At 35.7% G+C, this 27864-nt stretch overlaps 1 protein-coding gene across 3 annotated transcripts; it reads left to right on the forward strand.

Moving 5' to 3' along the window:
- The first annotated feature begins 406 nt into the window (after nt 1–406).
- Nucleotides 407–27463, forward strand: LOC127871528 (long-chain fatty acid transport protein 2-like). Of its 3 annotated transcripts, none has more exons than XM_052414553.1 (12): nt 445–500; nt 628–710; nt 6278–6698; nt 8318–8428; nt 10150–10362; nt 10911–11069; nt 13743–13867; nt 18814–19005; nt 23032–23131; nt 23383–23584; nt 24924–25021; nt 25357–27463. In XM_052414553.1, exons 3-12 carry the CDS (start codon nt 6329–6331, stop codon nt 25668–25670), a joined length of 1884 nt encoding a protein of 627 aa, XP_052270513.1. In that variant the 5' UTR covers nt 445–500; nt 628–710; nt 6278–6328; the 3' UTR covers nt 25671–27463. The 3 variants fall into 3 exon arrangements, with proteins under 3 accessions (XP_052270514.1, XP_052270513.1, XP_052270512.1); XM_052414552.1 differs by lacking the exon at nt 18814–19005 and adding an exon at nt 22002–22193; XM_052414554.1 differs by lacking the exon at nt 628–710 and having other exon boundaries at nt 407–500.
- Nucleotides 27464–27864: the final 401 nt, after the last annotated feature.

The raw sequence follows: 27864 nt of genomic DNA on the forward strand, positions 1-27864 counted from the left end.
GTAGATCTGAATGATGGTGATGTTTTGGTGTCTAGCTGAGATACGTATGATCGTAATAAACCTCCGCGCAGAGATTTGACTGGAAACAGCATTGCTGGATCTAATTCCTGCCTTCATAACCAACCACGTGATGAAAGCCTAGCCACGCGTTACAATAATTTGACTGTTGTTTATTACTCTTTTTTTATTTAGGTAATTAATTTTTTGTCACGAAATTAAACGTATACACTATTTTCAAAATATGAAACAAAATTAGACTACTTTTCATAATATAATACCTAAACCAAAAAAATAAAATCCTACCACTTCTGGTAGTATTTTCTTGTGATGGCAGAGATCGTATGTGAGAGCAAGAAACGACCACTCTGCGTGGAGATAGGATCGATATTCCAAATATTAGTGGAGTGCAACCTATGACTGGCTGGTTCTCATTTCAAACAGAAATCGAAAACCTTCCAATTTAATGTTTACATCCTGTCTTAAATTGAAAATTGCCATCAGTGAGTATTATTTCTTACTTGTGCATGTTAAAAAAGAAATGTCATCTAAATTCAATTCTGTTATATGTTGATACGATCTTTTTTATTTGTCTGACTCACGATTTTCTCAATGTTGGTGTGTTTTCAGCATATTAATAAGCATCAACCTTTGATCATTCACGACGTCCCAAAATTTGAACTCGTAATTTGAAACGTTGCAAACCGAGTTTTGTGAGTATTTTTGTTTGTCTCGTTTTCTAATATTAATATCTTATCATGTATGTATACTGTGTAATGTTAAATCATATTGCCTAGTCATCTATGGGCATTATATTTAAGGTAAAGAATGTGCACAAATTGATAGACCAATCTAAACGATTTTTGTGGTATGTAATAACATTTGGTTCAATCATATTCATCTTTTAACTGGAGAGGTATTCCTACTGTTTGGACAATTATTTGCTTACTTAAGTTATTATGCATGAGCCACATTCCTTTTTGATGCCTGGGTAGGATTGTTTATCATACCACTGCATTGATATTGATACATCCGGTGTGAGGGTTGAAATCCATATTGGAATGTCAGAAACCCTGTGTAAAACTCTGTGCTTGCCCGATCAAAAAAAGTGTGGTGCTGGTTAAAACTATTTACAAGGTGTCAATGGTTTAGTGGCTGGATAAGAGGGCTCCCAGGCTGGCTTGGAACGCCTCTATCGTTGTGCAGTCGGTGGTCCTAGTTGGGAGACTGTTCTCATCGCTAATGGTGCATGGGAAGAAGGAGGCCCTGTAGGTGGTTGATGCATCCAAGCTCTGACTGAAGTGCAAGGTTTTTCATCTTATTTTAGGGAGAGGGCCTGGCCTTTTTTGAGGGGAAAAATAATCACGCGAAATGATGAATTTTGGGGAAAAAATCACACGAAACGCCGGATTTTGGGGAAAATAAGGAAAGTCTTAAATAATCAATTTAACATATTTTGCTGTTTTTAAAACAAATTCAAGGCAACAGATATTTTAATTATGCAATATGTTATATTTTCTACACTGGATCAGGTTAACTTATGTATTTAAATTTAAAAAAAAAGAAAAAAAAAATTTTAGGGGAAAAAAATAAAATCTGGGGGAAAATTTACCTGCTGAGGGAAAAAAATTCGAGGGGAAAGGGCCGTTTTTCGGCAGGTCCCAAAGAAGGAAAAAAAGCCCTGATTAGTGGTGTGAGCCCCTGATTCTTCTGTCTGAAAGATGGAGTGCTTCTGCATCCCCCGAGACTTTTCCAGGTGATGATGGATTCTGAAGAGCCTTGACAGTCTTGCGGGTAGCGTCGATGTTGGAGTAACTGCCATCCCAAGTCTTGCTCCATCTTCGTGACGCATCCTGGCGTATAGTCAGTGTAGGCAGAATTCACAAGTCTCGCAGCTTTGCGTTGGACCAGTTAGAGTTTGTGTATCTGGGTCTTTGCTTGAGTTTGGGATCCCATACTGTGGATGAATACTCAAGTGTTGGTCTGACCATAGCTGTGTAGGCAGTGCTCTTGACTTCTTTGCTGCAGTTGCCAAGGTTACGTCAAATAAATCCCAGGGTTCTGTTAGCTTTGGGAGTTGTGATGTCCACATGTTTCTGCCAGCTCAGATCTTCACTTAAAGTGACATCTAGATACTAACTGCTGTCTGTGGTCTGTAAGACTTGGTCATGGAGAATGTATATGTTGTTAATCACTCTTCTTCTGTTGGTGGATACTCTGATGACAGTATACTTTTCCGGATGAAATGACATCTCCCACTCTTCAGCGCTGTAAGGTCTAGAGCTGCAACGATTCGATCCAATGCATCGAAAATTGGTTTTAAATGCATCGATTTGATTACGATACCAACCCTACCAAATTCAATTTGATTCTTTAACATATAGACATAGATACGTAAAGCGCGCTGTACTCTGACGATATGATACGGAAAGGTATAGGTTTTATCTAATACCTGTATTTACGACGCTTGCGATTGGTTACTTATTACTTTAGTCATCCGATCAATAAGCGTGTTAAGGTCTACTTTCGGAAAAAGCGTCTAAATGGCTGAACAAGTTGTGGCCGACAAAGTGAAATTATCAGATGCACCTAAGAAGCTAAAATCAAAAGTGTGGCAGTATGTTGTGTTTCGGGATGGTAGTCCTCCAGATAAAGCTACATGTAAACTGTGATTCACGGACGTGGCAATCCCTAAGTCCGGCTCAACCACTAATCTAATGCAACATGTCAAACGCAAACATAACATTGATTTAGCAGGAGGTAGCACCAGTGCAACTACTCAAGTCGCCAGCCTTATTAGTATTTATTTATTTATTATATTATTGTGTAGTCAACACAATCTTCTAGTCAGAAGTTTATTGATATTAATATTGAGTTCATAATTTGGTATTTTTATGTGTTTAATTGAAACAATTGCTTTCTGACAAACTATGTCAATATTTCAATTAGTTTCTTGCTAAATATTTCTTACAAATGTTAATTTTACACACTTTCAACAGTTTTTAAAACACTGTTGAACCAACCAAACTATATCTAACAAACACACACATGCCCAAGATATCTAGGTTTGCAACATATTTGAACAGAAATGTTTATTTTGAGGCAGAGGAGTGAATATATGATTAAACTAGGTTGAAAGATGAATCGAATCGAAACAATCAGTATCGGACTGTCTGAAATCCAAATGGAATCGAGCTTTTGGTGGAGTAAGGTCCTTCTGGAGACAGTCAGCGTCTTGTTGGTTCTTGATTTCTCGGAGAAGTAGGCTGTCATCAGTAAATAGCTTGGTATCGGATGAGGTGATACAGTCAGGGAGGTCGTTTATGTATGTCAGGAAGAGTAATGGTCCAGGCCCTGGGGGACGCCTGATAGAACTTCTTTCACTGGCAACAATTCTCCACCTAGCAGGACCTACAATTTCCGGTTGCTGAGGAACGACTGGAGCCATCTGGCTGTATTATATCTGATTCCATTGTAGTTTAGTTTATGCATGAGGCGTTGGTGGGGGACTTTATCGAACGCCTTGGCAAAATCTAGTTGGATCACATTGACTTGGTTTCTGCCCTTCAACTTAGAAATTTTCTCTAAAATAACAGTTTTTCTGGACTTTTTTCCTTAACACTTGACCTGATTTTAAGTATGTCACCTACATGAATTGCAGATCTAGTGAAAACGTTTTGAATGATTGACAAATGTTAGAACAATTTTCTGTAAAAAATGACAGTTTTCTGGACGTTTTGCACTCTTTTAGATACTTAACTCATTTCTGTTACTGAAAATGTAACTGATCATGGCAGCTCTAAACTGACATTAAACTTTCCAGATGTTTAGGACTAGCGCGCATCAGATTTGCACAATGGCGTCACATTCATATTGAATGCTCTCATCTTTTTTGAATGAAAAGGTTAAATGAACCAGGAGCGTATACAAACATATACGTCCTTGAATGAACTAAATAATATGTGTTTCGTGATGCCTTTAATAAATGCCACTTTTCAACTCTTAATCTTGTCTGTATTCATTAATTAATGATACATTGAACAAAGAAAGCTTCAAATAGCCTGAAATATCCGCATGTTCCTCGGGACAATGAGAGTCAAACGAACGGCGGTACATGTATATGCAGGTTTTCCACTCATGGACCAGGTTGTCATTAAATACCAAAAAAAATGCTATACATGTAAATAAAAGTTCTTTAAAATTGGCGAGGATTTGACTTGTAATAGACACTGTCACAGTATTCAAAACTTGGCTAATCTTTAAGTATAGCAATCTTTACCGTTACGGCCCCTGTGTCTTGCGAATATTCTGATATTAACAAAAGATTTCGGTACATTTTAGTTTGAATAACAATACGTAACGTCATTGATTTAGGTAAATTTTATTTGTACCTCATGTAAGTGAGCGAAAAATAATGCATATGCAAGGACTGAATAACAACTATTGCTGGTTTATTTCAGATAAATAGTCTGCGCCAGAAGTTTGGGTCATCGTTGTTTGTCATTTAGAAACCAGACTATCATTAATTCGTCAACACAAAACCCACACTGTTTTCTTAAGAACAAGCTCCTTTTTCTGATTGGCTTCCATTGAAAATGCCTCTTAGCTAATCAGAATGCCTGGCGGAGTTAAAATGCCGTATTTGGAGCATAGTCCAACTCGCGCAATTAACTGCTACAGGATGATTATTGATTTTTACAGCACTTTTGGGGTAATAAGCCCTCTTTTATTGCGTCATAAGCAGTCATGCATTAATATGCGCGACTTGTGCGTCTTGGGGACACTGAGATAACACGCGATTTCAAAAGCAGATAAGACTTAATACATATGGATCTAGATAAAAGGGAACATGGCGCTAGTTGGCTATGAAATGGGCAGTGTGGCGCTCCGAAAATAGGAGCATGGCGGGAGCCACGCTGATTAGGCCTGGATAAAACACTATTCAAGGTCAAAGGTCAAATATATAGCTTCAAAGCGGCGCAGTAGGAGACATGGTGTTTCTGACAAACACATATCTTTTTTTTTATAGTTTCTGTGCTGCTTCAAATTCGAATTTTCTTTAAAATAACAATTTTCTTGGTTTCTTTTCCAAAATACTTTCAGATACTGACCTCATTTTTGGTGTGTGAGTCTACCTAAATGACTTGTGTATCAAGTTCAAGTTTTCTTCAAGTCCATTGATTTTTGGCGAAGTTTCTGGTCTTGGACTTAACAATTGTTTTCTAAAATAGCTGCCATGGGGCTTCAAATGGCAGTACATTCGACTTATGGTATCCTTATGATGTCATTGTATTGTCAAATTAAATTATAAAAAATATTGAAGTAACATAAATACTCAAAAACTATTTGGAAAAATAAAGTTAACACATACAAAGTCAATGAGCCTTATAGCCAAAGCAAAAATTTCAATGCTAGATGTGGTCTGGTAACTAAGATTCAACAAGATACAAAATGCTTTTTTTGTGGGATAATATATTCAACACATGTTCATGAACCAAGTTAGTGTCAGTGTGTTGTATGAATAGATATTATTGCAGGAAATTAAAATGGAATATATTGTGCCACAAAAAAATAAAAACAGCATTTGTATCTCTTTAAGTCTATGTTATCACACCACATCTAGAATTGAAGTTTGGGCTATTGCTATAAAAAAAAACTGATTTTTTTATGGGTTAACTTTATTAGTCCCATACCAGTTTCACTGAAGGGACTTATGGTTTGCACTCTGTGTGTCTGTCAGTCTGTCTGTCAGCCCATCAGTCTGTCACACTTTTCTGGATCCTGCGATGACTTTAAAAGTTCTTAATATTTTTTCATGAAACTTTAAATATGGACGGATGGCAATATGTAGATTATGCACGTCATTTCATTTTGTTCCTACGTCAAGAATTCTGGTTGCTATGGCAACAAATAAACTAGAAATATTGCTGAAAATGGTGGATCCTGCAATAACTTTAAAAGTTCTTCATATTTTTTTCATGAAACTTGAATCATGCATAGATGGCACTAAAGAGATTATGAACGCCATTTCATTTTGTTCCTACGTCAAGAATTCTGGTTGCTATGGCAACAAATAGACTAGAAACATTGCTGAAAATGGTTGATCCTGCAATAACCGGTAGGGGACTTTTATTGCTTGGCAATAGTATTGTTTTGTTTGTTTGTTTTTGTTTGCTAATATTCATTATTGTGTCCAAAATTTATCAAGTTTTCCAGTACTTCATGCAACTCAATTGTGACTATCTCAATGAGGTTTTGAGATTTCCTTCCCTTTTTTCAGACCAATCAAGAGGTATTCACTTTGAGGACTGTGCAGTGATCACAGTTAACTATGCCTTCCAAGAAAGACAAGATTATCCTCGGGGCGGCAGGGGCAGTGGGAGCAGGAATTATGTCATGGCGAGCGTTTTTCCCATGGATAGGATATGATCTGAAGATGATAAAGCATGGCAAAAGAGCGGGCGGAAGAATTATGAAAGATATCCAAAATCAACGTTACCTGATCAACATGTTCGAAGAAGCTGTAGAGAAGTATCCCAAAAAGCCGTTCATAATTTTTGAGGACAGAGTGTACACTTATGAATTTGTGAATGAGCAGACTAACAGGGTGGCCAACATTGCTGCCCAGTGGGGTTTCAAGATCGGAGAATGTGTCGCACTCATGATAGAGAATGAACCAGCGTTTATCTGGACATTTTTAGGTAATTTTTTCTAACTTTGTAAAAAAAATGTGGTTTTGTTACTATTGTATCATTGCAGGAGTATTTTTTGCATTACATAATTAGATGAACGATTGTTAAAGCATCAGTTTGGGTTTCATGCATGTGCAAAAAGTATCGTCCCTGAGTTAAGCGGGTGCAGATTTTTGATAAGAAGATACTTTTCAAACGAAAAATATCATGTAAGTGGAAAGAGTCGTCCCTGATAAGCCTGTGCCGACTGCACTGGCTAATCTGGTATGACACTGTATGCACATCCATTAAACCCCTTTTCACAAAGCATGGCTCATATGGAAATTATGCAGAACCAGAATATACATGATATGTTAATTGACTTTGCATGCTGTAATGGTGACATTAGGTCTGTTATTCAATGTGGTGAGTGCTTTAACCTGTAATGATTAAATGAGGTTTATCAATGGCTCCTGTTAATAAAGTAATTTATGCAGACAAGACATAAATACATAAATTGCTATGTTTAAAAAAAAAGAAGTTTATTTGGTTGTATTTAAAAAACAATTGTTCCAAGCAGATTTGATTGATTTGTTTTTCTGATTCAAACTGAGCTTTAAAACCACTTCAATGCTCTTTTGTAAAGAAAAGCACAGTTTATCATAAATTGGTTTAGCAAGTTTATTACAACTTTGATATAATGATGTTATGTTAAAAAGGAAAAAAAGATAGTGACAAGTCATGCTATTATAGTGACAAGTCCTGCTGTTGAATAGGAATTTGTGCATATTTTGCCACATCGCTTATGCTATCTACCCTAATTTGTAAGCTATCTAACATTTAGCGACATTTACGGGTAGGGTAACCTAGATCTTTACAGGTTACTTCTCCCACAGTAAGTTCAGATTCTAGATTGTAAAATCCCCGTATCTTGCATACTCATTTTTGACCTAAATAAGGCCTGCAGTAAACATATTTTAATTATTGTGTCTTATGTAGCATGTAGTTGATAAAAGATTCACCAGTATGGTTTGAATTTGTTTTTTACATCTAAAGGATAAGAAAGTTGAACATTTATTAACATACCAACTATATTTTCATGATACGGTTGGTCCCTCCCTTTGTTATGGGGGTAACAGACCCTCGCCCTTAAATGTTTGTTTTTTGTTCTTTTTGGCTCAACTTTTCACCAAACAGTTTAAGCATAGTTGCTTTACTAATGACACATATATAGTCTGTGTTAGGGGTTTAAGGTAAATTTTCAAATCTCCATGTCACTGTTTCTACTTGAGTTTTTCTATCGCTCTGTTCTGTTGTTAAGCAGAATAATGCTCCTTTGGTATTTTAGGTCATTGTTTGCTTGCAACTACCCCATATCATTGTATCTTCTACAAATATTGAAATAAAGCTTTACTGATGAGATCTGTCATAATCAGTTACTAACTTAGACCTTTAATTGTCACCAGCATTTTATTTAGAAGGAGTATGCCCCCTTCATTGTTTATTGTCAATCGTTTATTATCCAACACGATGTAATAGTAAGGTATAACAGTGAAAAACTTAAAACCATTGGCATAACAAAGTATGTAAGCACTGTAGCAGTGGTTGATGTATTAAGAAAATAATTTAATTAACTGTTTCTTTTCCAGGTCTACAGAAGCTTGGTATCGCTGTGGCGTTCATTAACTTCCACATACGGGGAGATCCTCTAGTTCACACACTGAGGGCATGCGAGGCAAAGGTGCTCATCATTGGACAAGGTTTGAATACTCAGATATTTGCTAAAGTATTATTCCTAATGAGCCTCTCTTGTTATCCCCTGCCATAGGCGGAGGGATATTGTTTTGGTGTTGTCCGTCCATCAGTCCGTCAGTCCGTCTGAACCATATCTTGGAAGTGCTTTTGCGGATTTTATTGAGACTTGGTATGAGTATATATATGGATAATAGGATGATGCACGCCTAATTGCATTGTACACCATCTGTTAATAAAAGAGTTATGGCCCTTTGTATCTTAAAAAATATCTGTTTTGTGTGTCCGAAGCCATACTTTGGTGCTTTGGCGGATTTCATTGAAACTTGGTATGAGTGTTCAAAAGCATATTGGCGGGGGATATCAATTCAACAAATTTGCTTGTTTTAAATCCTTTTGAATTCATTTTAATTCCTTCATTTGTTTTAAACCTCAAGTGTAAAGGCGTTATTATATTGTTTTTAAACTGTCAAATTATTGTGTTATAAACAAGTTATGCGCCAGTCCATTGTTCATAGATTATTTTTGAGTCAAGTATGCTACGCCATATCACACTAGAAATCAAGCATGAAGAATTTAAACCAAATAGTGCAAGCAATAAGTGCAAGTCACAAGACAGATTTTTAAAACTATTGACAAGCTTAATATTCCTTAAGTTATAGCACCAATAAACATTTACTTAAATAAATATGAAACAAAATTACAATAATGACTTCTATGGTACACATATTTTAATTTCTAATGACTTTAAAGAATGTATGGCGTCATCAGAATTGTCATAATTCTGCACACACTCTTAACAAGATTTAACTCTGATTGATTAAAAAGTTCTGTTATTTTCTGTGATGCATAGTTTCTTTTATTTTTAAGTTCAAGATTTGGTTTAGTTATTGATAGCACTGCTGTAATTGAACATTTTGCAAAATGTGTGAGGATTAAATAGCGGGGTTTTTTCTTCTAGTAATTCAGTAGCATGTCAAAAGTAAAGTAAGATGCTGTCACTTTAAGATGTAATGTATTTCTTTTGACCTTGCAGTCAAGGATAACCCATGAAAGTGCAAGCACTTATTTCCAATGGGTTCCTTTGTTTTTTGCTGGAGAGACAGCAAGCAGAAGAGGCAGTATTGAGATACAAGGAATCCGGGTGCGATACCCTAGCTCTTTGCAAATAGATCCCTTTGTTCTTTTACGTGCTTAGTGTATAGCACCGATACATGCGAGAATTACGTGGGTTTCATACCAGTACATCTCTAGTTGGGTGGGAAACACTTGAAGCATTTCTGAAATTTCCAGTGCCCCGGCCAGGAATTGAACCGGGGACCTCTTTAATGGTAGACCAGTGTGTTACCACTCGACTACCGCACCACCACTATTGATACTAGGATGACCTATGCATTTGAAAATGCTGAAGTTCAAAAAACCTTTGAGGCACGTAGACTCTGGCAAAATGACAATAAGCATACAAGTCTTTGAACTGACAGCTGGGTGGACAGACAAAATTTAATCAAGGTTTACTTGTAGTTGCAATAATACAACTCTCAGCTTTATAACCAAAAGCGTTGCTGAGAGCTGCCATAGCAAAAATTATCAAAGGCTCTGGGAGTGCGTTTATATGGACTAGGTTTACATGCCAATTCATTACAAATGTGGATGTCATTTTGATCCTGTACAATGTCAAGATATGGCCATCTTATTCTTGGTTTTCTAACTCCACGCCTCTTTCCCCTAGGTGATTACATCCTTCCCAAGGTTGAGGAGGTCAGAGGTCAGCTCGGTGACCTGCCACTCTATGTGCAGGGCCAAAACCTGCTGCCGGGAGCCGGCTATGTGGCCTGGGATGAGCTGATGAGGACCACGTTACCGGTTCCCATGTGCAGGAGCGTGCGGGCAGGAATGACACCCACCACGCCTTGCTGCTACATCTTCACCTCGGGAACGACAGGTGTGTGTCTAGGTCACTGGAGAAGCCATATGCTCCCATCTTCTATCTAAATTAAATATCATACATTGATATATATAAGACTGTTGGTGACTATTGATGATGATTATAGGCAGTCCGAGGAGCGTCTGGGCTGAAGCATTAAAATTTTATAAACTTGCGTAAAGTTGATGTATGAAGTTGAATAATTTAAAACACTAAAATAGCAATAAAAGACTTCCTCATAATTAAACACAACATAATCTGTTGTGACGGAATTACTAGAAATTAAAACAGTATGGTTCATCTGTATTGTCTTACATTTTCAACTATAATTTAAGATAGATATAGTTGTTAATAGCCTCCATAATTTACGACATTTCAAGTGGAAATGTTATGGGGGGTTGGCGGGCTGGCCATGGTGCATACTCCAAACACATCCTGATATATCACTAGCAGTTGTTTTGCGGAATCAGGTGTAACTTATATGCAAAATTTAGGCAAATTATTATCATAATAATTATTATTACAATTCTAATTGCAACAAATTGTCTGAAATGTTTTGTTATCAGGTCTTCCCAAGCCAGTAATCATCACGCAGGTGAAGGCAATATCAATCAGCAAGTTCTTCCAGCTCTTTGACTACTTGCCCACTGACATTGTGTACACGTGTACACCTCTCTACCACAGTGCAGCAGGAGGTCTGGGACTGATGAACACTATAGATCAGGGTAAGGATATAAGCTTAATTCTAGGAAAACTGGGGTTAGTTCATGTGCATGATCAACGATATTTTCCTTCTTACTAAAGTATCGCAAAAAGTACTTTCCCCAATTGAGAATAACCTACAGCATTCCATATTGTTTTGCTCATGTTGGTCGGTCGGTCCGTCCGTCAACCAAATGGTTTCTGGATGAAAACTCAAGAACGCTTAGGCCTAGGATCATGAATCTTCATAGGTACATTGATCATGACTGGCAGATGACCCCTATTGATTTTCAGGTCACTAGGTCAAAGGTCAAAATCACAGTGACTCGAAATATTAAAATGGTTTCCGGATCATAACTCAAGAACGCTTAGGCCTAGGATCATGAAACTTCATAGGTACATTGATCATGACTGGCAGATGACCCCTATTGATTTTCATGTCACTAGGTCAAAGGTCAAGGTCACAGTGACTCGAAATAGTAAAATGGTTTCCGGATGATAACTCAAGAACGCTTTGGCCTAGGATCATGAAACTTCATAGGTAGATTGATCATGACTGGCAGATGACCCCTATTGATTTTCAGGTCACTATGTCAAAGGTCAAGGTCACAGTGACTCAAAATAGTAAAATGATTTCCGGATGATAACTCAAGAATGCTTAGGCCTAGGATCATGAAACTTCATAGGAACATTGATCATAAATGGCAGATGACCCCTATTGATTTTCAGATCACTAGGTCAAAGGTCAAGGTCACAGTGACTTGAAACAGTAAAATGGTTTCCGGATGATAACTCAAGAATGCTTATGCCTAGAATGAAACTTCATAGGTACATTGATAATGACTGACAGATGACCCCTATTAATTTTTTTTAGGTCACTAGGTCAAAGGTCAAAATCACAGTGACTCAAAATATTAAAATGGTTTCCGGATGATAACTCAAGAACGCTTAGGCCTAGGATCATGAAACTTCATAGGTAGATGATCATGACTGGCAGATGACCCCTATTGATTTTCAGGTCACTAGGTCAAAGGTCAAGGTCACAGTGACTCAAAATAGTAAAATGATTTCCGGACAATAACTCAAGAATGCTTAGGTCTAGAATCATGAAACTTCATAGGTACATTGATCATGACTGGCAGATGACCCCTATTGATTTTCAGGTCACTAGGTCAAAGGTCACAGTGACTCGAAACAGTAAAATGGTTTGCGGATGATAACTCAAGAATGCTTACACCTAGGATCATGAAACTTCATAGGAACATTGATCATGACTGGCAGATGACTTCTATTGATTTTCAGGTCACTAGGTCAAAGGTCAAGGTCACAGTGACTTGAAACAGTAAAATGGTTTCCGGATGATAACTCAAGAATGCTTACGCCTAAGATCATGAAACTTCATAGGTACATTGATAATGACTGACAGATGACCCCTATTTATTTTCAGGTCACTAGGTCAAAGGTCAAGGTCACAGTGACTCGAAATAGTAAAATGGTTTCCGGATGATAACTCAAGAATGCTTGCACCTAGGATCATGAAACTTTATAGGTACATTGATCATGACTGGCAGATGACCCCTAATAATTTTCAGGTCACTAGGTCAAATGTCAAGGTCACAGTGACTCAAAACAGTTAAATGGTTTCCTGATGATAACTCAAGAATAATTAGGCCTAGGATCATGAAACTTCATAGGTACATTGATCATCACTGGCAGACGACCCCTATTGATTTTCAGGTCACTAGGTCAAAGGTCAAGGTCACAGTGAAAAAAAAAACGTATTCACACAATGGCTGCCACTACAACTGACAGCCCATATGGGGGGCATGCATGTTTTACGAACAGCCCTTGTTTATTAATCTGTTGTTTTTCATCAGCGGCTTTTGATAGATCCAAAATCATTTCGGCATAAATTGGGATTATCCGCCTGTGTTTAATGGATAATTTTCTCACGGAAGTCATCAAATATTGTAGGTTCTCAGCATCTTGCGACAAGTTGATAGGTGTATGTGTCAAAACGGACTCAATAAACATGACATTCAAAAATGTTAAATTCTCAACTTTTTACAGAAAACTAAACAACAGCTGGGAGTTAGATATCAACAAACAAGCACAGAGTGTTAAGTTTTTATAACTGGTTGATTTCGTTGTTGATTTCCTATTTTTAGAAATTGTATCCATAATGTGAAAATATTTGACTATCTTAAAGCCTGAAAAGCTCTAAAACGACATGCAGACTACGATTTTGCAAACGCCAGTTAGCAATTTTTAGTAAAAGGAGGGTACGGGTCTTGCTCTTTAATATGTTGAGTCATGGAACACAGGCAGACCATGATATATTTGCTCCAAAAACTGGTATAATGACATGCAAGATCTGTCTGGAATTAAAAAATATTTATTTATTTCAAATGTTTACAATTTTGTATAAGGATTTTTTAATTTAAAGAATTTTCTTGGATCTGACAGACTTACCAAATGTCTGACAAAATTTGACCAGTCAAAGTTTGGTTGTATGGAATGACAATTAGCAAGTGTTTGAAGCCAATTTCCTATTAGTTTTATCAATAACAATCAAAGCCAATTAGAGAAGGCATGAATATAATGGGTTATAGTTAATACATCATATGTTACTGTTTCTTTTATTCATTTGAAAGTACATAGATAAACTGCCTCTACTTGACCTACTTTCCTTTCAGGTGCCACAATGGTGCTGAGTAGAAAGTTTTCTGCCAGTCACTTCTTTGAAGACATTCGCAAACACAATGTGACGGTGGTACAGTACATTGGGGAGCTGTGTAGATATGTTCTGGCTGTGCCAAAGGTAGGAATAGTCTTTGTTAACAAGATCTTACCAATAATTTACAATTGAACACTATTAAAATGGGCAGCGTTTTGTGAAAATAAGGCTTCATGCAGAGTGCTTAGGCTGATCTGGGATGATGCTTTCTGCTTAAAAGCAGTTGTTGTTGTCCAAGATAAGGCTTTTCAGGCTGATCTGGGATGACACTTTCTGCATAAAAGCAGTTGTTGTTGTCCAAGATAAGGCTTTTCAGGCTGATTTGAGATGACACTTTCTGCTTAAAAGCAGTTGTTGTTGTTCAAGATAAGGCTTTTCAGACTGGGCAGACTAATCTGGGAAGACATATGACGCACATGCATAAATCTCTTTCATTTAGTTTAAACCTATTTATTTAAGCTCGACTGCATCGAAAGCCGGAGGCTTATATAAACGCTCTCGAGTCTGTTTCCTGGGACTAGAACCAGTACTTGGTGTCTTTGGGGGAGATCAAAGGAACGCTCTCAGTGGGGATCGAACTCATGACCTCCCGATCTCTAGGCGGACACCATATCCACTACGCCACGGAAATCTTAAATTTCACAGAGCACAGTTCAAATATAGCTGAGGGTAAAGAAAATGTTCAACCAAGAGGATAGTGACATCAACCAGCATCGCAGTGCTCACGCTGCTGCCAGACATTATCGCCAATGGCGATTATTTTATCCAACTGGCTATTATTTCTTAAAATTGTCTAGAAAAAATGGCGATTATTTTATCCGCCTACATAAAAAAACAAATTGCCTCTAAATGTTGTCCGGCGAATGCGAAACGCCTGCAAATCGGGCCATCAAGCAGGAAAAATCGATAACGAGATTACCTGTGTACACACTCGACCCTGTGTATTGTCATACACGCGTCAATAACTTCTGCGACATTGTGGCCTAGAGCATTTTTCTCAATCAGTGTCCGACAGCAGTGATATATTTCGGAAAAAACGTCTTTAATCTCCCTGTGCTTTACCAATTATCGGTAACTGTTAGATCTTTGTTAATTTTTCGCCAATTATTATTTAATTGTCATTATTGAAAATCGCCGCTAATATTGTTGGCTGGTTTTGTTTTGCACGCCGTTTTTTCTGCAGTTAGATTACATTGAACATTGCTTGATGAAATAATTATTTAATCGCCATCAACTAATTATCCCCGTAATTACCGCTGTTTGTCGTCTGCTTTAACATATGATTCCAATTTTTTACCAGGTAACCTGGTTTTCCCAATTCAAAGGGACCCGGCATATGCCATGGTCAGCTAATTTTAACGAAACACGTGTTTGGAATTACACTAAGGTGGTGTATTTTAACTCACGCGCTGTGACGTTAATTGATGTAAACATGATCGGCATTGCGAAAGTGTTATTTTTGGAATAAATCATTTACAATTGATATTGGCCTCTGCCTACAATATTGCGGCCGATGGCAAACGCCGTATTAAGAGATAAAGTAGTCGAACGATATGCACATTTTAGATTATGCATATTAATATTTTATATTATGCATATTTCATGTGAAAAACGCGTACGAATTTTCGGATTACCGTTTTCAGATACTGTATTTTTTTCGTCCATTATGATTTATTTTCGAAGTTCATAACAGCAAAAATAGAATGACGAATACACATGCGGTGATACGGAAGGTGTGGTTTATAATATTTCGAGTGTTCACCAAAAATTGCAATTGGAAAAACTATAAAAAAAATAGTATAATTAGTGCTCTGTGTGGGTTGGGGCCTCTGCCCTTAATTCTTATGTGTATGTAACTGTAGCTGAGATCTGGTTTGTTAAGTCACACCCACAACATTGTAAAGCCATGATAATATTTTATAAGAAAATGACACACTCAGACTGATATTATGCTTGTTTTTAAGTATATATATATATATATATATATATATATATATATATTATAACTTGAATCCAATAGATATACATTTAATAAAACATAGATAAAATGAGATTCATGGTTTTTTCTTTCTTTTTGCCTTCAGTACCGTTTTGCGGAAAAGTCCGCATATGTTTTGGCTATTTTTTTTTTAAGGAAAAAAAATATGGCTATTATTTTCTGAAGGCCAGAGTGAGCACTGAGCATCGGTTGACGTTACCCTGAGAAGGGCCAATATTTTTCTACATTCTGAAACACGACTATGATGTTTATTTACAACAAACAGACATGCTGTACATTGATATTATACTTGTCTCATGAAACTAAATCAAAACTGCTGATATGTCGTCACAAAAATTCTTTAATATGAAGAACACATTTATCTCCAGTGCTCCTCACATTTTAGAGTTATTTGCCCTTGAACTTACCTGACGTTTCAATACAGGATAACAAAGCTCTAGTTTTGTTTAAAAGCATATGATAAACATATTGGGATCTTTTAACAAGATTTCCAAAGGCTTGATTTCTAACAAATTTCTTGAACTTTTTATTTATGAAAAACTATGGCATAAAAAGACAATACCAGCCCCATCCTTTTAATGTCAAGCATGATTTGTATGTGTATTTGACAATTAAACACAATAATTATAATATTATTAATTCATACCTGTCATAACAATTGCTGGTCAAAATGGAGAGTTTTTTTATGTTAGGACATTAATTTTAAGTAGGTTGCAAGACACTTAAAAATGAACAATTATGTATACTTTATGTAAATATTAAAGTTATTTGTGGGATATCTTACTACTTTCTGTTTTAAGATTTGATGCAATGGAGGTCTTAACAGGATGTGTGTTTTCATGTTTAATATCAACACATAACTAAATGTTTGCGCATATGTAATGACAAATTGACAAATGAAGTAAACTCAGATCGAATGCAACATTTACACACTATTTATTAAAACAGGGCTTAATTGAAAGAAAATATCTTTGAATGATAAAGACACCTTTTTTCTGTATAACTTCACAAATACACTTCTTTGCACATGGTTATTATCTCAACCAATAATACTTGGGCTGTCAGAAAAATTTCGCCATGAAGCACAAACTCAGTTGACTTCTTTCCCAGAATCCACATAATGATGAAAATACATGTCATTTTAGCAATTAGCAACAGCGGTCATAGCCATAGTATGAAAGCTTGACAAAATCAAGAGATCTTTATGGTTGATAAGGCGTCAACAACAATATAGAAAGAAATATAATGGATTATCGTATGATATGATATAAATATTATATTTCAAGACCTTTATAGTCAAATAATTTAAGTCAAATAAGCAAAAAAGATATTCAATGTGTAGATAATGAGAATGTTTCGTTTTTATAGCTGCCTTCTGTTTTGTGAACTGACATTTTTGTGGTTTAAGGATATGTTGTAACAACTATATTGTAATGTATTTTTTTTCTGTCCCCTACCAGTTTTGTATCCGTCAGTCTGTCAGTCCGTCCGTCACACTTTTCTGGATCCTGCGATAACTTTAAAAGTTCTTAATATTTTTTCATGAAACTTGGAATATGGATAGATGGCAATATGGACATTATGCAAGTCATTTCATTTTGTTCCTACGTCAAAAATTGTGGTTGCTATGGCAACAAAAAGACTAGAAATACTGCTGAAAATGATGTTTTTTTCTGGATCCTGAGATAACTCTTAAAGTTCTTAATATTTTTTCATGAAACTTGGAATATGGATATATATCAATATGAAAAATTATGCACGTCATTTCATTTTGTTCCTACGTCAGAATTGTGGTTGCTATGGCAACAAATAGACTAGAAATACTGCTGAAAATGGTGTTTTTTCCTGGATCCTGCGATAACTCTAAGAGTTCTTAATATTTTTTCATGAAACTTGGAATATGGATAGATGGCAATATGAACATCATGCACGTCATTTCATTTTGTGCTTACGTCAAAAATTGTGGTTGCTATGGCAACAAACAGACTAGAAATACTGCTGAAAATGGTGTTTTTTCTGGATCCTGTGATAACTTTAAAAGTTCTTAATATTTTTTTATGAAACTTGAAACATGGATAGATGGCAAAATGGACATTATGCACGTCATTTCATTTTGTTCCTACATCAAAATTTCTGGTTGCTATGGCAACAAATAGACTAGAAATACTGCTGAAAATGGTGTTTTTTTCTGGATTCTGCGATAACTTTAAAAGTTCTTAATATTTTTTCATGAAACTTGAAACATGGATAGATGGCAATATGGATATTATGCACGTCATTTAATTGTGTTCCTACGTCAAGAATTCTGGTTGCTATGGCAACAAATAGACTACAAATAATGCTGAAAATGGTGGTTTTCTGGATCCTGCGATAACTTTAAAAGTTCTTAATATTTTTTCATGAAACTCGGAACATGGATAGATGGCAATATGGACATTATGCACGTCATATCATTTTGTTCCTACGTCTAAAATTATGGTTGCTATGGCAACAAATAGACTAGGAATACTGCTGAAAATAGTGTTTTTCTGGATCCTGCGATAACTTTAAAAGTTCTTAATATTTTTTCATGAAACTCAGAACATGGATAGATGGCAATATGGACATTATGCACGTCATTTCATTTTGTTCCTACATCAAAAATTGTAGTTGCTATGGCAACAAATAAATAAAAAAATCTGACAATGGTGAAATTTCTGACAATGGTGGAGCCGGTAGGGGACTTTTATTGCTTGGCAATAGTCTTGTTTAATTTAAAATGGTTTGTTTTGCAAGTACATTGAGCTAAACAATTTGCTCTCTGAAAAAAATAGTGAAAAAAATTTAATTTGCAACAAAAATAAAAATAATGATTGTACTTTTGTTAAAGTTACAAGTGATTAATAGTGACCTTTTTTATTAGAAGTAAGATACAAAATCTTAATACCATGTGCAATAAGGTAGTATAATGTTCCTTTATTTCATCTTGATTCAAACAATTGTTACTTGCTTTTAATAAGTGACATTTTACACCAGAGAAAATTGTTTACAGAGTCCTTTAGATAAGGTACATAAAGTGCGCCTTGCAATTGGCGCTGGATTGCGCACTGATATTTGGAAACAGTTTGAAGAACGTTTCGGGATCCCGTGGATTATCGAGTATTTTGGCATGACAGAGGGGACTGCAGCGCTCATGAATCTTGAAAATAAGTTCGGAGCATGTGGAAGGATGTCACCATTCCTTGTAATGTGTAGAGATCTGGGCCTGTTTTCACCAACCCATTCTTAGACTGTGTAGAGATCTGGGCCTGTTTTCACCAACCCATTCTTAGACTCAACCACTGGCTAAGCTTGAGTTGCACTTGCAGCATATGGCAAAGGCCTTTTTTGTATGATGAAGCATCAATATTTTGCTGTCAAAATCATATACATTTGTTTTCCCTTTTGCTATTTCTAGATACGAGATTGCCAAATATATTATTTGAATTTTCCTATATGTACTTGTTTGTTTGTAAATTGTGGGTTGTCAATTATGTTATTTACATCTTTTTGACCAATGATCATTAAACTGGCTCTGAACATTTCTGGTCTAATAGTAAAAAAAAAATGTTGAAAAACAGATCCACCAAGGGGCTGACCAGTTTTCCTTATATGACTTAAGTGGAATCATGTGAACACTTTTGTTGGACCATCGTGACATTTGATGACAACATTTGTTACATTAATACTATCATTAATATCTAGGCATAGTTCTAAAATGGTTATGGATTAAAACAGCTCAGTTATTTTAGTTCTCAGGTTAACAACCTATGGCAATTTTAAATGCATGCTTATTACAACTTGCTATATATTGCAATATACTATGTCAGGTGGTTGTATTCATTAATATAGTGATACTTGTTTCTAGCAGATAAAAATGTAATTTTCATTGATTTCTCAAAAAGTAATAATTTCTTAAGCTTGAGTTATAATAGTGTTGTTCAAATTGTGTGATAAGGCTGTGTCAGTATCTACCAGCTTTTTATCCCCCGCCATAGGCAAAGGGATATTGTTTTTGCATTGACCTTCGGTTGGTCCGTCTTTCCATCCGTCCGTCCATCCGAAGCCATATCTTGGAAGTGCTGTGGCGGATTTCATTGAAACATGGTTTGAGTATATAATTATATGGATAATAGGATGATGCACGCCAAATGGCATTGTACACCATCTGATAATAACAGAGTTATGGCCCTTTGTATTTTGAAAAAATGCTTTTTTAGTGTCAAATATACCACTTTTGTGTCCAGAAGCATATTAGCGGGGAATATCAATTCAACGAATTTGCTTGTTATTATATCATTCTTCATCCAGAAAGGTGTGTAAATTGCATAGAACACCATGAGTAGCCTAAATATCAAATATATGCAAAGATTCACTTTTGGTTGAGTCATAATTTAATTTACCTCTCTTCTGGTAGTCTATAAATGTGTTGGTGAGTTCATGCCTAGATTGTGACAGCAATATATTCCACAGCCCTCCCTATGTTATGCACCGCATTGAGCTTTGTTCCCGTGGGATAAGGCAGGTTGAGGGGACAAGGCAGTTAAGAGGATAGCTGCTAGTGTTGACGCTGGCAACAGAGACTTTATATGCATGGATCCAGCTATAACAGGGTTCTCAATAAGAGCCGGCCAATTGCTGTTTGAAATCAGATTTTGGCCGGTTGAAAATTGCTCAGATTTGGATATTTGGCAATTGACTTTTCGAAATGTGCGTATCTTTTTGGTAATTTTGCTCCTATTTGCTAGTAAGCAAAGACGTCGCTTCATTATCTCCCTTAATGCATTACAACAACAACAATGAAAAGGCGCATATTGGAATCGGTCAAAAAGCAGTAAAATATTTTGACGTTCTGTTCATCACATGTGTAGTTAAAATTTTACAAATGTAATAAAGAACTTTTTCCATTTATCTTTTGTTAGTTAAAAAAGCTAAAATTCATAAAATGCACACAAAAATGCTAAAATTTAAGTGCCTGGTTGACCACTAAAATAGCCATAAAATGGCCCAAAATGCAGGAAATCAAGTGCTCAATTTTCAAATTTTTAGGGGGAGCTTGCCCCGGGACCCCCCTAGAAGGCCTGTTGGTTTCACCTTTGGGCCTGTTGGCTTAAAAGTTATTGAGAACCCTGATATAGTGTGCATTTTGCTTCAGATGCTATCATTGACAGCAAAACATTATTCTTATAAGAGAGAGAAAATATTTAACTATATACCAGTACAATATATTTAAATCCTGTTTAAGTCTCTGTTGTTTCTTGCAATATTGAAACCTAAAAGCTAAAGAATGGCAGCCAAATGAGAAATTCCCATAATCCAGCTAGTTGCTGTTGTGTAGTGTAACGATCTGTGTGAAACCATGTCCTTGCAGGATGCGCTTTCAACTGCATGACACATTTAGCCTCATGCAAAAATGGGCATTATGCCATATGGAAGCTGATAGACTGGTTAGGAGCTACCTTGTCCGCTATAAAGTCACACAATGTTTCTCAGTCTCATTAGTCGACATTATGACTCCTCATTAGAGTAAATAGTTGCTGTGGCATAGCTGGAGCTACACTGTTAGGACATGTCCGAATGCCCTTTTTCGCAAATGCGGCTCATTAATGCTATCAATGTTGGAAATAATTATGTTCGGGACTTGGTGGTAGTGACTTTTTAACAAACTGGTTATGGTATTTTCCTACAGGCTTGGAGGTCAAAAGTTTGAGTTTCCTTCAGTCTTTTTCTTTTTTCTAACTAGCAGCTATAGTTAAAGGGTACCAATTGCTTTACAGAAACATAATCAGTTCCGTTAGGTTCTGTTGTGGAGACATTGATAGCAGCTGTGTCGTGTGAGTATAACAGTACACATTGAGGGCAATTGAGTATGAAACTATTGTATCTACTTAACCCTTTCAGTGCGGGAACCGAATTTTAAAGGCCTTTGCAAACAGTTTGGATCCAGATGAGACGCCACAGAATGTGGCAACTCATCTGGATCCAAACTGTTTGCTATTCTGATAGTATTCTTTGAAAAAAAAATCGAAGAAAATGCTAATTATAGAAATTCTGCAGACGACATTTTAGCAGACGACAAATTTTCCAGCATGCAAAGGGTTACCATCCATGTCACGTTCATACTCACCCTTTGAAATGTGTCACATTAGTTACCTGAACACTTATGGGGACTAATTGCCAATGTTTCTGTTGTCCTTTCAGACCCCACTGGACAGCAAACATTGTGTTCGGGTGGCTGTGGGGAATGGCCTTAGAGCTGACATTTGGGACAATTTCAAAACTCGCTTTAATATACCCAATATCTGTGAATTTTTTGGAGCTACAGAAGGAACAGTGGCAGTTATGAACCTGAGTAATCGCACTGGAGCATGTGGACGCTTCTCACCGCTTATTGTACGTGTTGTGTGTATATAGCCGGAATTGTCCTTTTCCTTACCCAATAAAATTAAGTCAAAATTCCAAGATTTAATGTGAAACAAGTGTATCATGCATAGAAATGTATAGCAACATAAATCAGTTTCACCTTAAATTTTATTTGATTTGAACTCACTCTTGCAAAAGTGCACATTTCATGAATTTCATAACCCTCGAGTACCTTTATGAATAGTGTCCATTTTTTGCAGTTCTTTGGTTACTTTAACAGTAGAGGAGTATGTCCTCAGAACAATTTCTTTAAAAGTTAAGAAATTGATATTTTACTTAGCGTTTATAAAAACCTTACCATTATGTTAAGAAACATACCATATATGCTCTTGATATGCCCCTTTAAATGTATTCATTCATTCTTATGAAGGTCATATCATTTTGACATACTTATAAAATAATAATTCAAAATTTAGTTTTCTTGGCAATAATTAATATGTAAATATGAGACAAAACGATCAATTTGAATTCAGAGTTTTATTCAGTATAATCATTATTCAGATAAGATGTTTGCAATCATATTTAAAACTAATAAGGTGTTTTTATAACACAAGTGTATACTTGACAGTGGACATGTTTACTGCATTTCTGTTTATATTCAAAAGCACATTTATAATCTTCTAAATATGAATAAAGCATCTTTTGATAATTAAGTTCCAACTACCATTTTCATGACATTTTTCTTGGACAAGTAGACAGAAAACATTTTTCTTCTCCAATAGTAAACATTCCTTTATCTGAAAATTGGATTTCCCCATGTTTACTCATACTTTTTTTAACCAATGGAATGTTGACTTGATTTCTGTAGAACAAGTTGGATCCTACCCCAAAGGTGCTTGTGAAAGTAGATGTGGATACAGGGGAGGTAATCAGGAACAAACAGGGCTTCTGTATTCCTGTTGCCATTGGTAAGTAGTGGCAAAATTTTAGATTGTATAAAATAATTCATGTTAAATATATAAAAATGGCAATTGAGGTAAATGCTTGTGACTTAAAAGCAGTCCAAAAACACATTGATCCATAATGAAAACAACACATCAATCTAAACTCAACTATTGGTGCTCGTGTCGATATGTTGCATTCTTTTTACACTGGGGCGATAGGAGTAAGGTATCAGAGTCAGACAAATCTGTAACGTAAAACAACTGCTTAATTTCAGGGGAACCAGGTCTGCTTCTTGGTTCCATACCACCAATTTATGCAGACTTAAAGTTCTACAAAGGAAACAAGGAGGTAAACGAGAAAAAAATTCTGCGGAATGTTCTCCGTGAGGGCGACATGTTCTTCAACTTCGGAGACCTTCTCAGTCTTGATAAAGACTACTTTGTGTACTTCAGGGACCGAGTTGGGGATACATTCAGGTATGGGGTTTGTTAAGGGACCGAGTTTTGGATACATTCAGGTATGAGGTTTGTTAAGGGACCAAGTTGGGGAGACATTCAGGAATGTTGCCTGTGAAGGGACCAAGTTGGGTATACATTTAGGAATGGGGCTTGTTAAGGGACTGAGTTTTGGATACATTCAGGTATGGGGCTTATTCAGCGACTGAGTTGGGGATACATTCAGGTATTGGGCTTGTTCAGGGACCGAGTTTTGGATACATTCAGGTATGGGGCTTGTTGAGGGACTGTGTTGGGGATATATTCAGCTATGGGGCTTGTTCAGTGACTGAGTTGGGGATATATTCAGCTATGGGGCATGTTGAGTGACTGAGTTGGGGATATATTCAGCTATGGGGCTTGTTCAGTGACTGAGTTGGGGATATATACAGCTATGGGGCTTGTTCAGGGACCGTTTTGGGGATACATTCAGGTATGGAGCTTGTAAAAGGACTGAGTTGGGGATACATTCAGGTATGGTGTTTTGTAAATGGTATGATAGCTGGACAAATGTGACTAGGCAGTTGTATCAATTAGAATACATTTTTTACATGGATTCTCTCTATATTTTCATTCTGTTTTGCTGTTGCAAGTGCATGAGTTTCAAGGGAATTATTAGTTTTATACAATTTAATACAAATAGATTCATACATAAAGGTATGTGCTAGGTAAGTATGGCGGGCTATATGTCCAGTTTTATGCTTTTGTGTCTGGTGTCTCAGGAGAGGTTTTTAATGAAAAATCATCTTTTGAGTCTTATGGTTGGTTGGTACATTATGTTGCTGTACTGCATGTAGTTTCATGAGTGAAAAGTCCATTTTGCTGTGATATAGTACATTATTTTCAAATATGGAAAAACTTCCACGAAGGTACTTAGGGTATTGTTTTCTAAGAGAAGATATTTCAATTAAGCAGGAATCACATTGAATTTCTTGATTTGAATACTTCTCATCAGTAAAATTAAATGATTTATTATTTTGAGCATAATTGCACATTTTTCTTTCTACAGTTTTTCAGCCATATGAATGGTAGCATTATGAAATCTAAGTTTTTACTTAAGTGCTAGGCTTCATATGAGTAAGCATACTATTGATTTGTGAAAACAAAATGCTTTTGCAATCAGAACTCTGATATGCAGCTCGAAATTTGGATGTGTAATTATTAGTACTTAGATATATTTAAATATTCTAAACAATGTTTGGTATGTTCAAAACATTAAACTGTCAGTTTAAAAGGTATTTAAAGTACATGTACACTTATGGCATCACATCAAATTGAATTTCTTATTAAGCAGATATTTTATGTGTTGTACCATTTTCAGATGGAAAGGGGAGAATGTTGCAACATTTGAAGTTTCAAATGTGCTCTCCAAGCTTCCTATAATCCATGATGCAAACGTGTATGGGGTGGAAATACCAGGTACAGTTTGAATCCAAGATATAAATATTTATTTATAATATATATTTATAAATATTCTTATTGTTGCAACTGTATTCAACTTCTAATATAGGAAACTCTTTCCTTGTCAGCATGTCCTATGTGTATCCCCGTCATCATGTCCTATGTATATCTGTGTCATCATGCCCTATTTATATCCTTTTCATCATGCCCTATTTATATCCTTGTCATCATGCCCTATTTATATCCTTGTCATCATGCCCTATTTATATCCTTGTCATCATGCCCTATTTATTTCCTTCTCATCGCGTCCTATGTATTTCCTTCTCATCATGTCCTATGTATATGTTTACTAGGCTCAGAAGGCCGCGCTGGTATGGCTGCCATCCATCTTGAGGATGACAAAGAACCAACGGCCGCCATATTGAAGGATATATTCCAACACTGCAAGGAAAGTCTTCCCAGCTATGCCAGACCACTGTTCCTGCGATTCCCAAAAGAGGCGGCCATTACTGTGACCATGAAGCAGCAGAAGACAGAGTTCAGAAAAGATGGATTCCATCCTCAAAATATTCCAGATCCTCTGTTTTACTATAATGAACCAGCGGGGACTTATTCGCCTCTCACAATGGACAATATCCAGCAGTTCTTGACAAAGTCAAGATTGTGAAATATATTCATGTATATTTAGGGTACAATCAGACATTATGTTTGGGTGTACAACAATCATTTTATTTGAAATTTAAATTGATTACAGATTTAAAACAATAACAATTGTGAAATAAATTTAAGGAATGTATGTTGTTAAAAAATATTTTGCATGTGCAAATAATTTTTTAAATTATATTTTCAATTTCTGAACATATTTTTTGTCATATTCTTAATTGAGAATAGAAAAAAAAACTTATCAAATACGTCACCCATAATGCACATTAATATATTGATCTAGTCCTTATAGTTAAAGTTTATTGGCGCAAATGTAAAACCATTAAGATAAGTCATTAAACAGCTAGTCAAAACTGTAACTTTGTGATTTATCTTGCAATTTTATAATAAATTAGCAGCATGTGGAGGCTACTTGTCAGGTGTATCACCTTTCTTTTTACATCAAAGATGAAGATCACACTTAGATGTCACAAGTCAAATATGGTCATCAAACACCTTGTATTTGACATTATTGGAGTCGTGAGACAAGAGATGAATGTATTTGGCATCCATGTCGTATGGACACATGTCTTGACACAATTTTAAATGTATGCAAACATTTTTAACCATTTACTGCATATAGATTTTAATCAAAGAAGTAATTGCAAAAGGCCGCCGTTAAGTGTTTTTATGATGTTAAAGAATATTCTCAGGAATACACATTGTGCTTAGTGTTGAAAATTCATAGCATTGATAATTCATAGTGTTGAGAATTAATAGTGTTGAGAATTCATAGCATTTAAAATTCATAGTGTTAAGAATTCATAGTGTTGAAAAATCCTAGTGTTAACAATTCATAGTATTGATAATTCTTAGTGTTGAGAATTCATAGCATTGAGAATTTATAATGTTGAGAATTAATAGTTTTGAGAATTCATAGCATTTAAAATTCATAGTGTTGAGAAATCCTAGTGTTGAGAATTCATAGCATTTATAATTCATAGTGTTGAGAATTCATAGTTTTGAGAATTCATAGCATTTATAATTCACAGTGTTGAGAATTCATAGTGTTGGGAATTCATAGTGTGAGCATTTATAAAATCTGGTAATTGTCTACATTCCTCCATTTCATATTTAGAATTGCATTTTGTATTTGTTGTGACTGTTCACTAAATAAGATTGTTAGATGATGGACAAATTACTCATTTACATTTCAATTGTGGTGCTAACAAATGTTGGGATTTTCTAAAACTGGGCAACACCATATGGTATAATTTGGCTCTGGTTTAAATAATAGATGTTGTTGTATACTAATTGATATTTATACACATGTATTTTGAATTTTATAATGTTTTTTTAGGTGGTTGATTTTCAGTTATATATTTGTATGAACACCTTAAGATAATCATATTTTATTTGTGTTATAGTTTTCATATCAATTTTGCCTTCAGTGAGAAATGTATTCAGGGATTGTAGAAGTAATGTAATATGTTTAAATGTTTGCTCACTGTAAAAGATTGCTTGCTTTGAAAACATGTTCTTTACTTATCATGTCATGTATGGAAAAAAGAATTGTTATGACATTGACGAACATGATAATTTAATACCTTCTACTTTTGTTAGGTATACTTCAGTATTATAAATACATGTACATTGATTCAATGGTTGTGAATGTTTATGCATGTTTTGAACATGTAATTGTTTTATATTTAAACAAATACTTTCCAATAATATTAAGCAGATTTGTTATTATTGAATGTTCAGAAAATTGTTATTTAAAATCCATGCAAGCACTTAATAAAAGAGTATTAGTTATTATTTAATGTTTTCCATGATTTGTTCTTTTCCGTCACAATAAATACACATTTTTGTATTTTATCATTCAAGGAAATTGTGTGGATTTTTTTTTTACAAGGTACGTATATGCTCCTGTATTAGCTGACCTGAGCGTGCAGCGATAAACTTTTGGTTTACTGAAAAATTGCTGCGTTGTTGTCCAACTATTTTTAGCTCGGCTGTTTCGGAGAAAACCAGAGGTATTGTCATAGCCAGCTCGTTGTGTCGTGTCCGTCATTCGCCGTCCGCGTAGTGCTAAAACCTTTACATTTTGTCAAGGTTTGGAACATTTGCTCTAAAATCAAAGTGCTTTCACCTACAACTTTGAAACTTCATATGTAGCTGCACCTTGATGAATTCTACACGCCGCACCCATATTTGGG

The sequence above is a fragment of the Dreissena polymorpha genome, chromosome 3 (genome assembly GCF_020536995.1).
Source record: "Dreissena polymorpha isolate Duluth1 chromosome 3, UMN_Dpol_1.0, whole genome shotgun sequence".
NCBI classification, from domain to species: Eukaryota; Metazoa; Mollusca; class Bivalvia; order Myida; family Dreissenidae; genus Dreissena; species Dreissena polymorpha.

What these genes read in the sequence shown, in the direction of transcription:
- LOC127871528 (XM_052414554.1), top strand. Translation starts at nt 6,329, where the DNA reads ATGCCTTCCAAGAAAGACAAGATTATCCTCGGGGCGGCAGGGGCAGTG. An exon ending in CTTCACCTCGGGAACGACAG is followed by an intron (nt 10,363 to 10,910) that starts GTGTGTGTCTAG and finishes TTTTGTTATCAG; the next exon opens with GTCTTCCCAAGCCAGTAATC. An exon ending in ATGTTCTGGCTGTGCCAAAG is followed by an intron (nt 13,868 to 18,813) that starts GTAGGAATAGTC and finishes AATTGTTTACAG; the next exon opens with AGTCCTTTAGATAAGGTACA.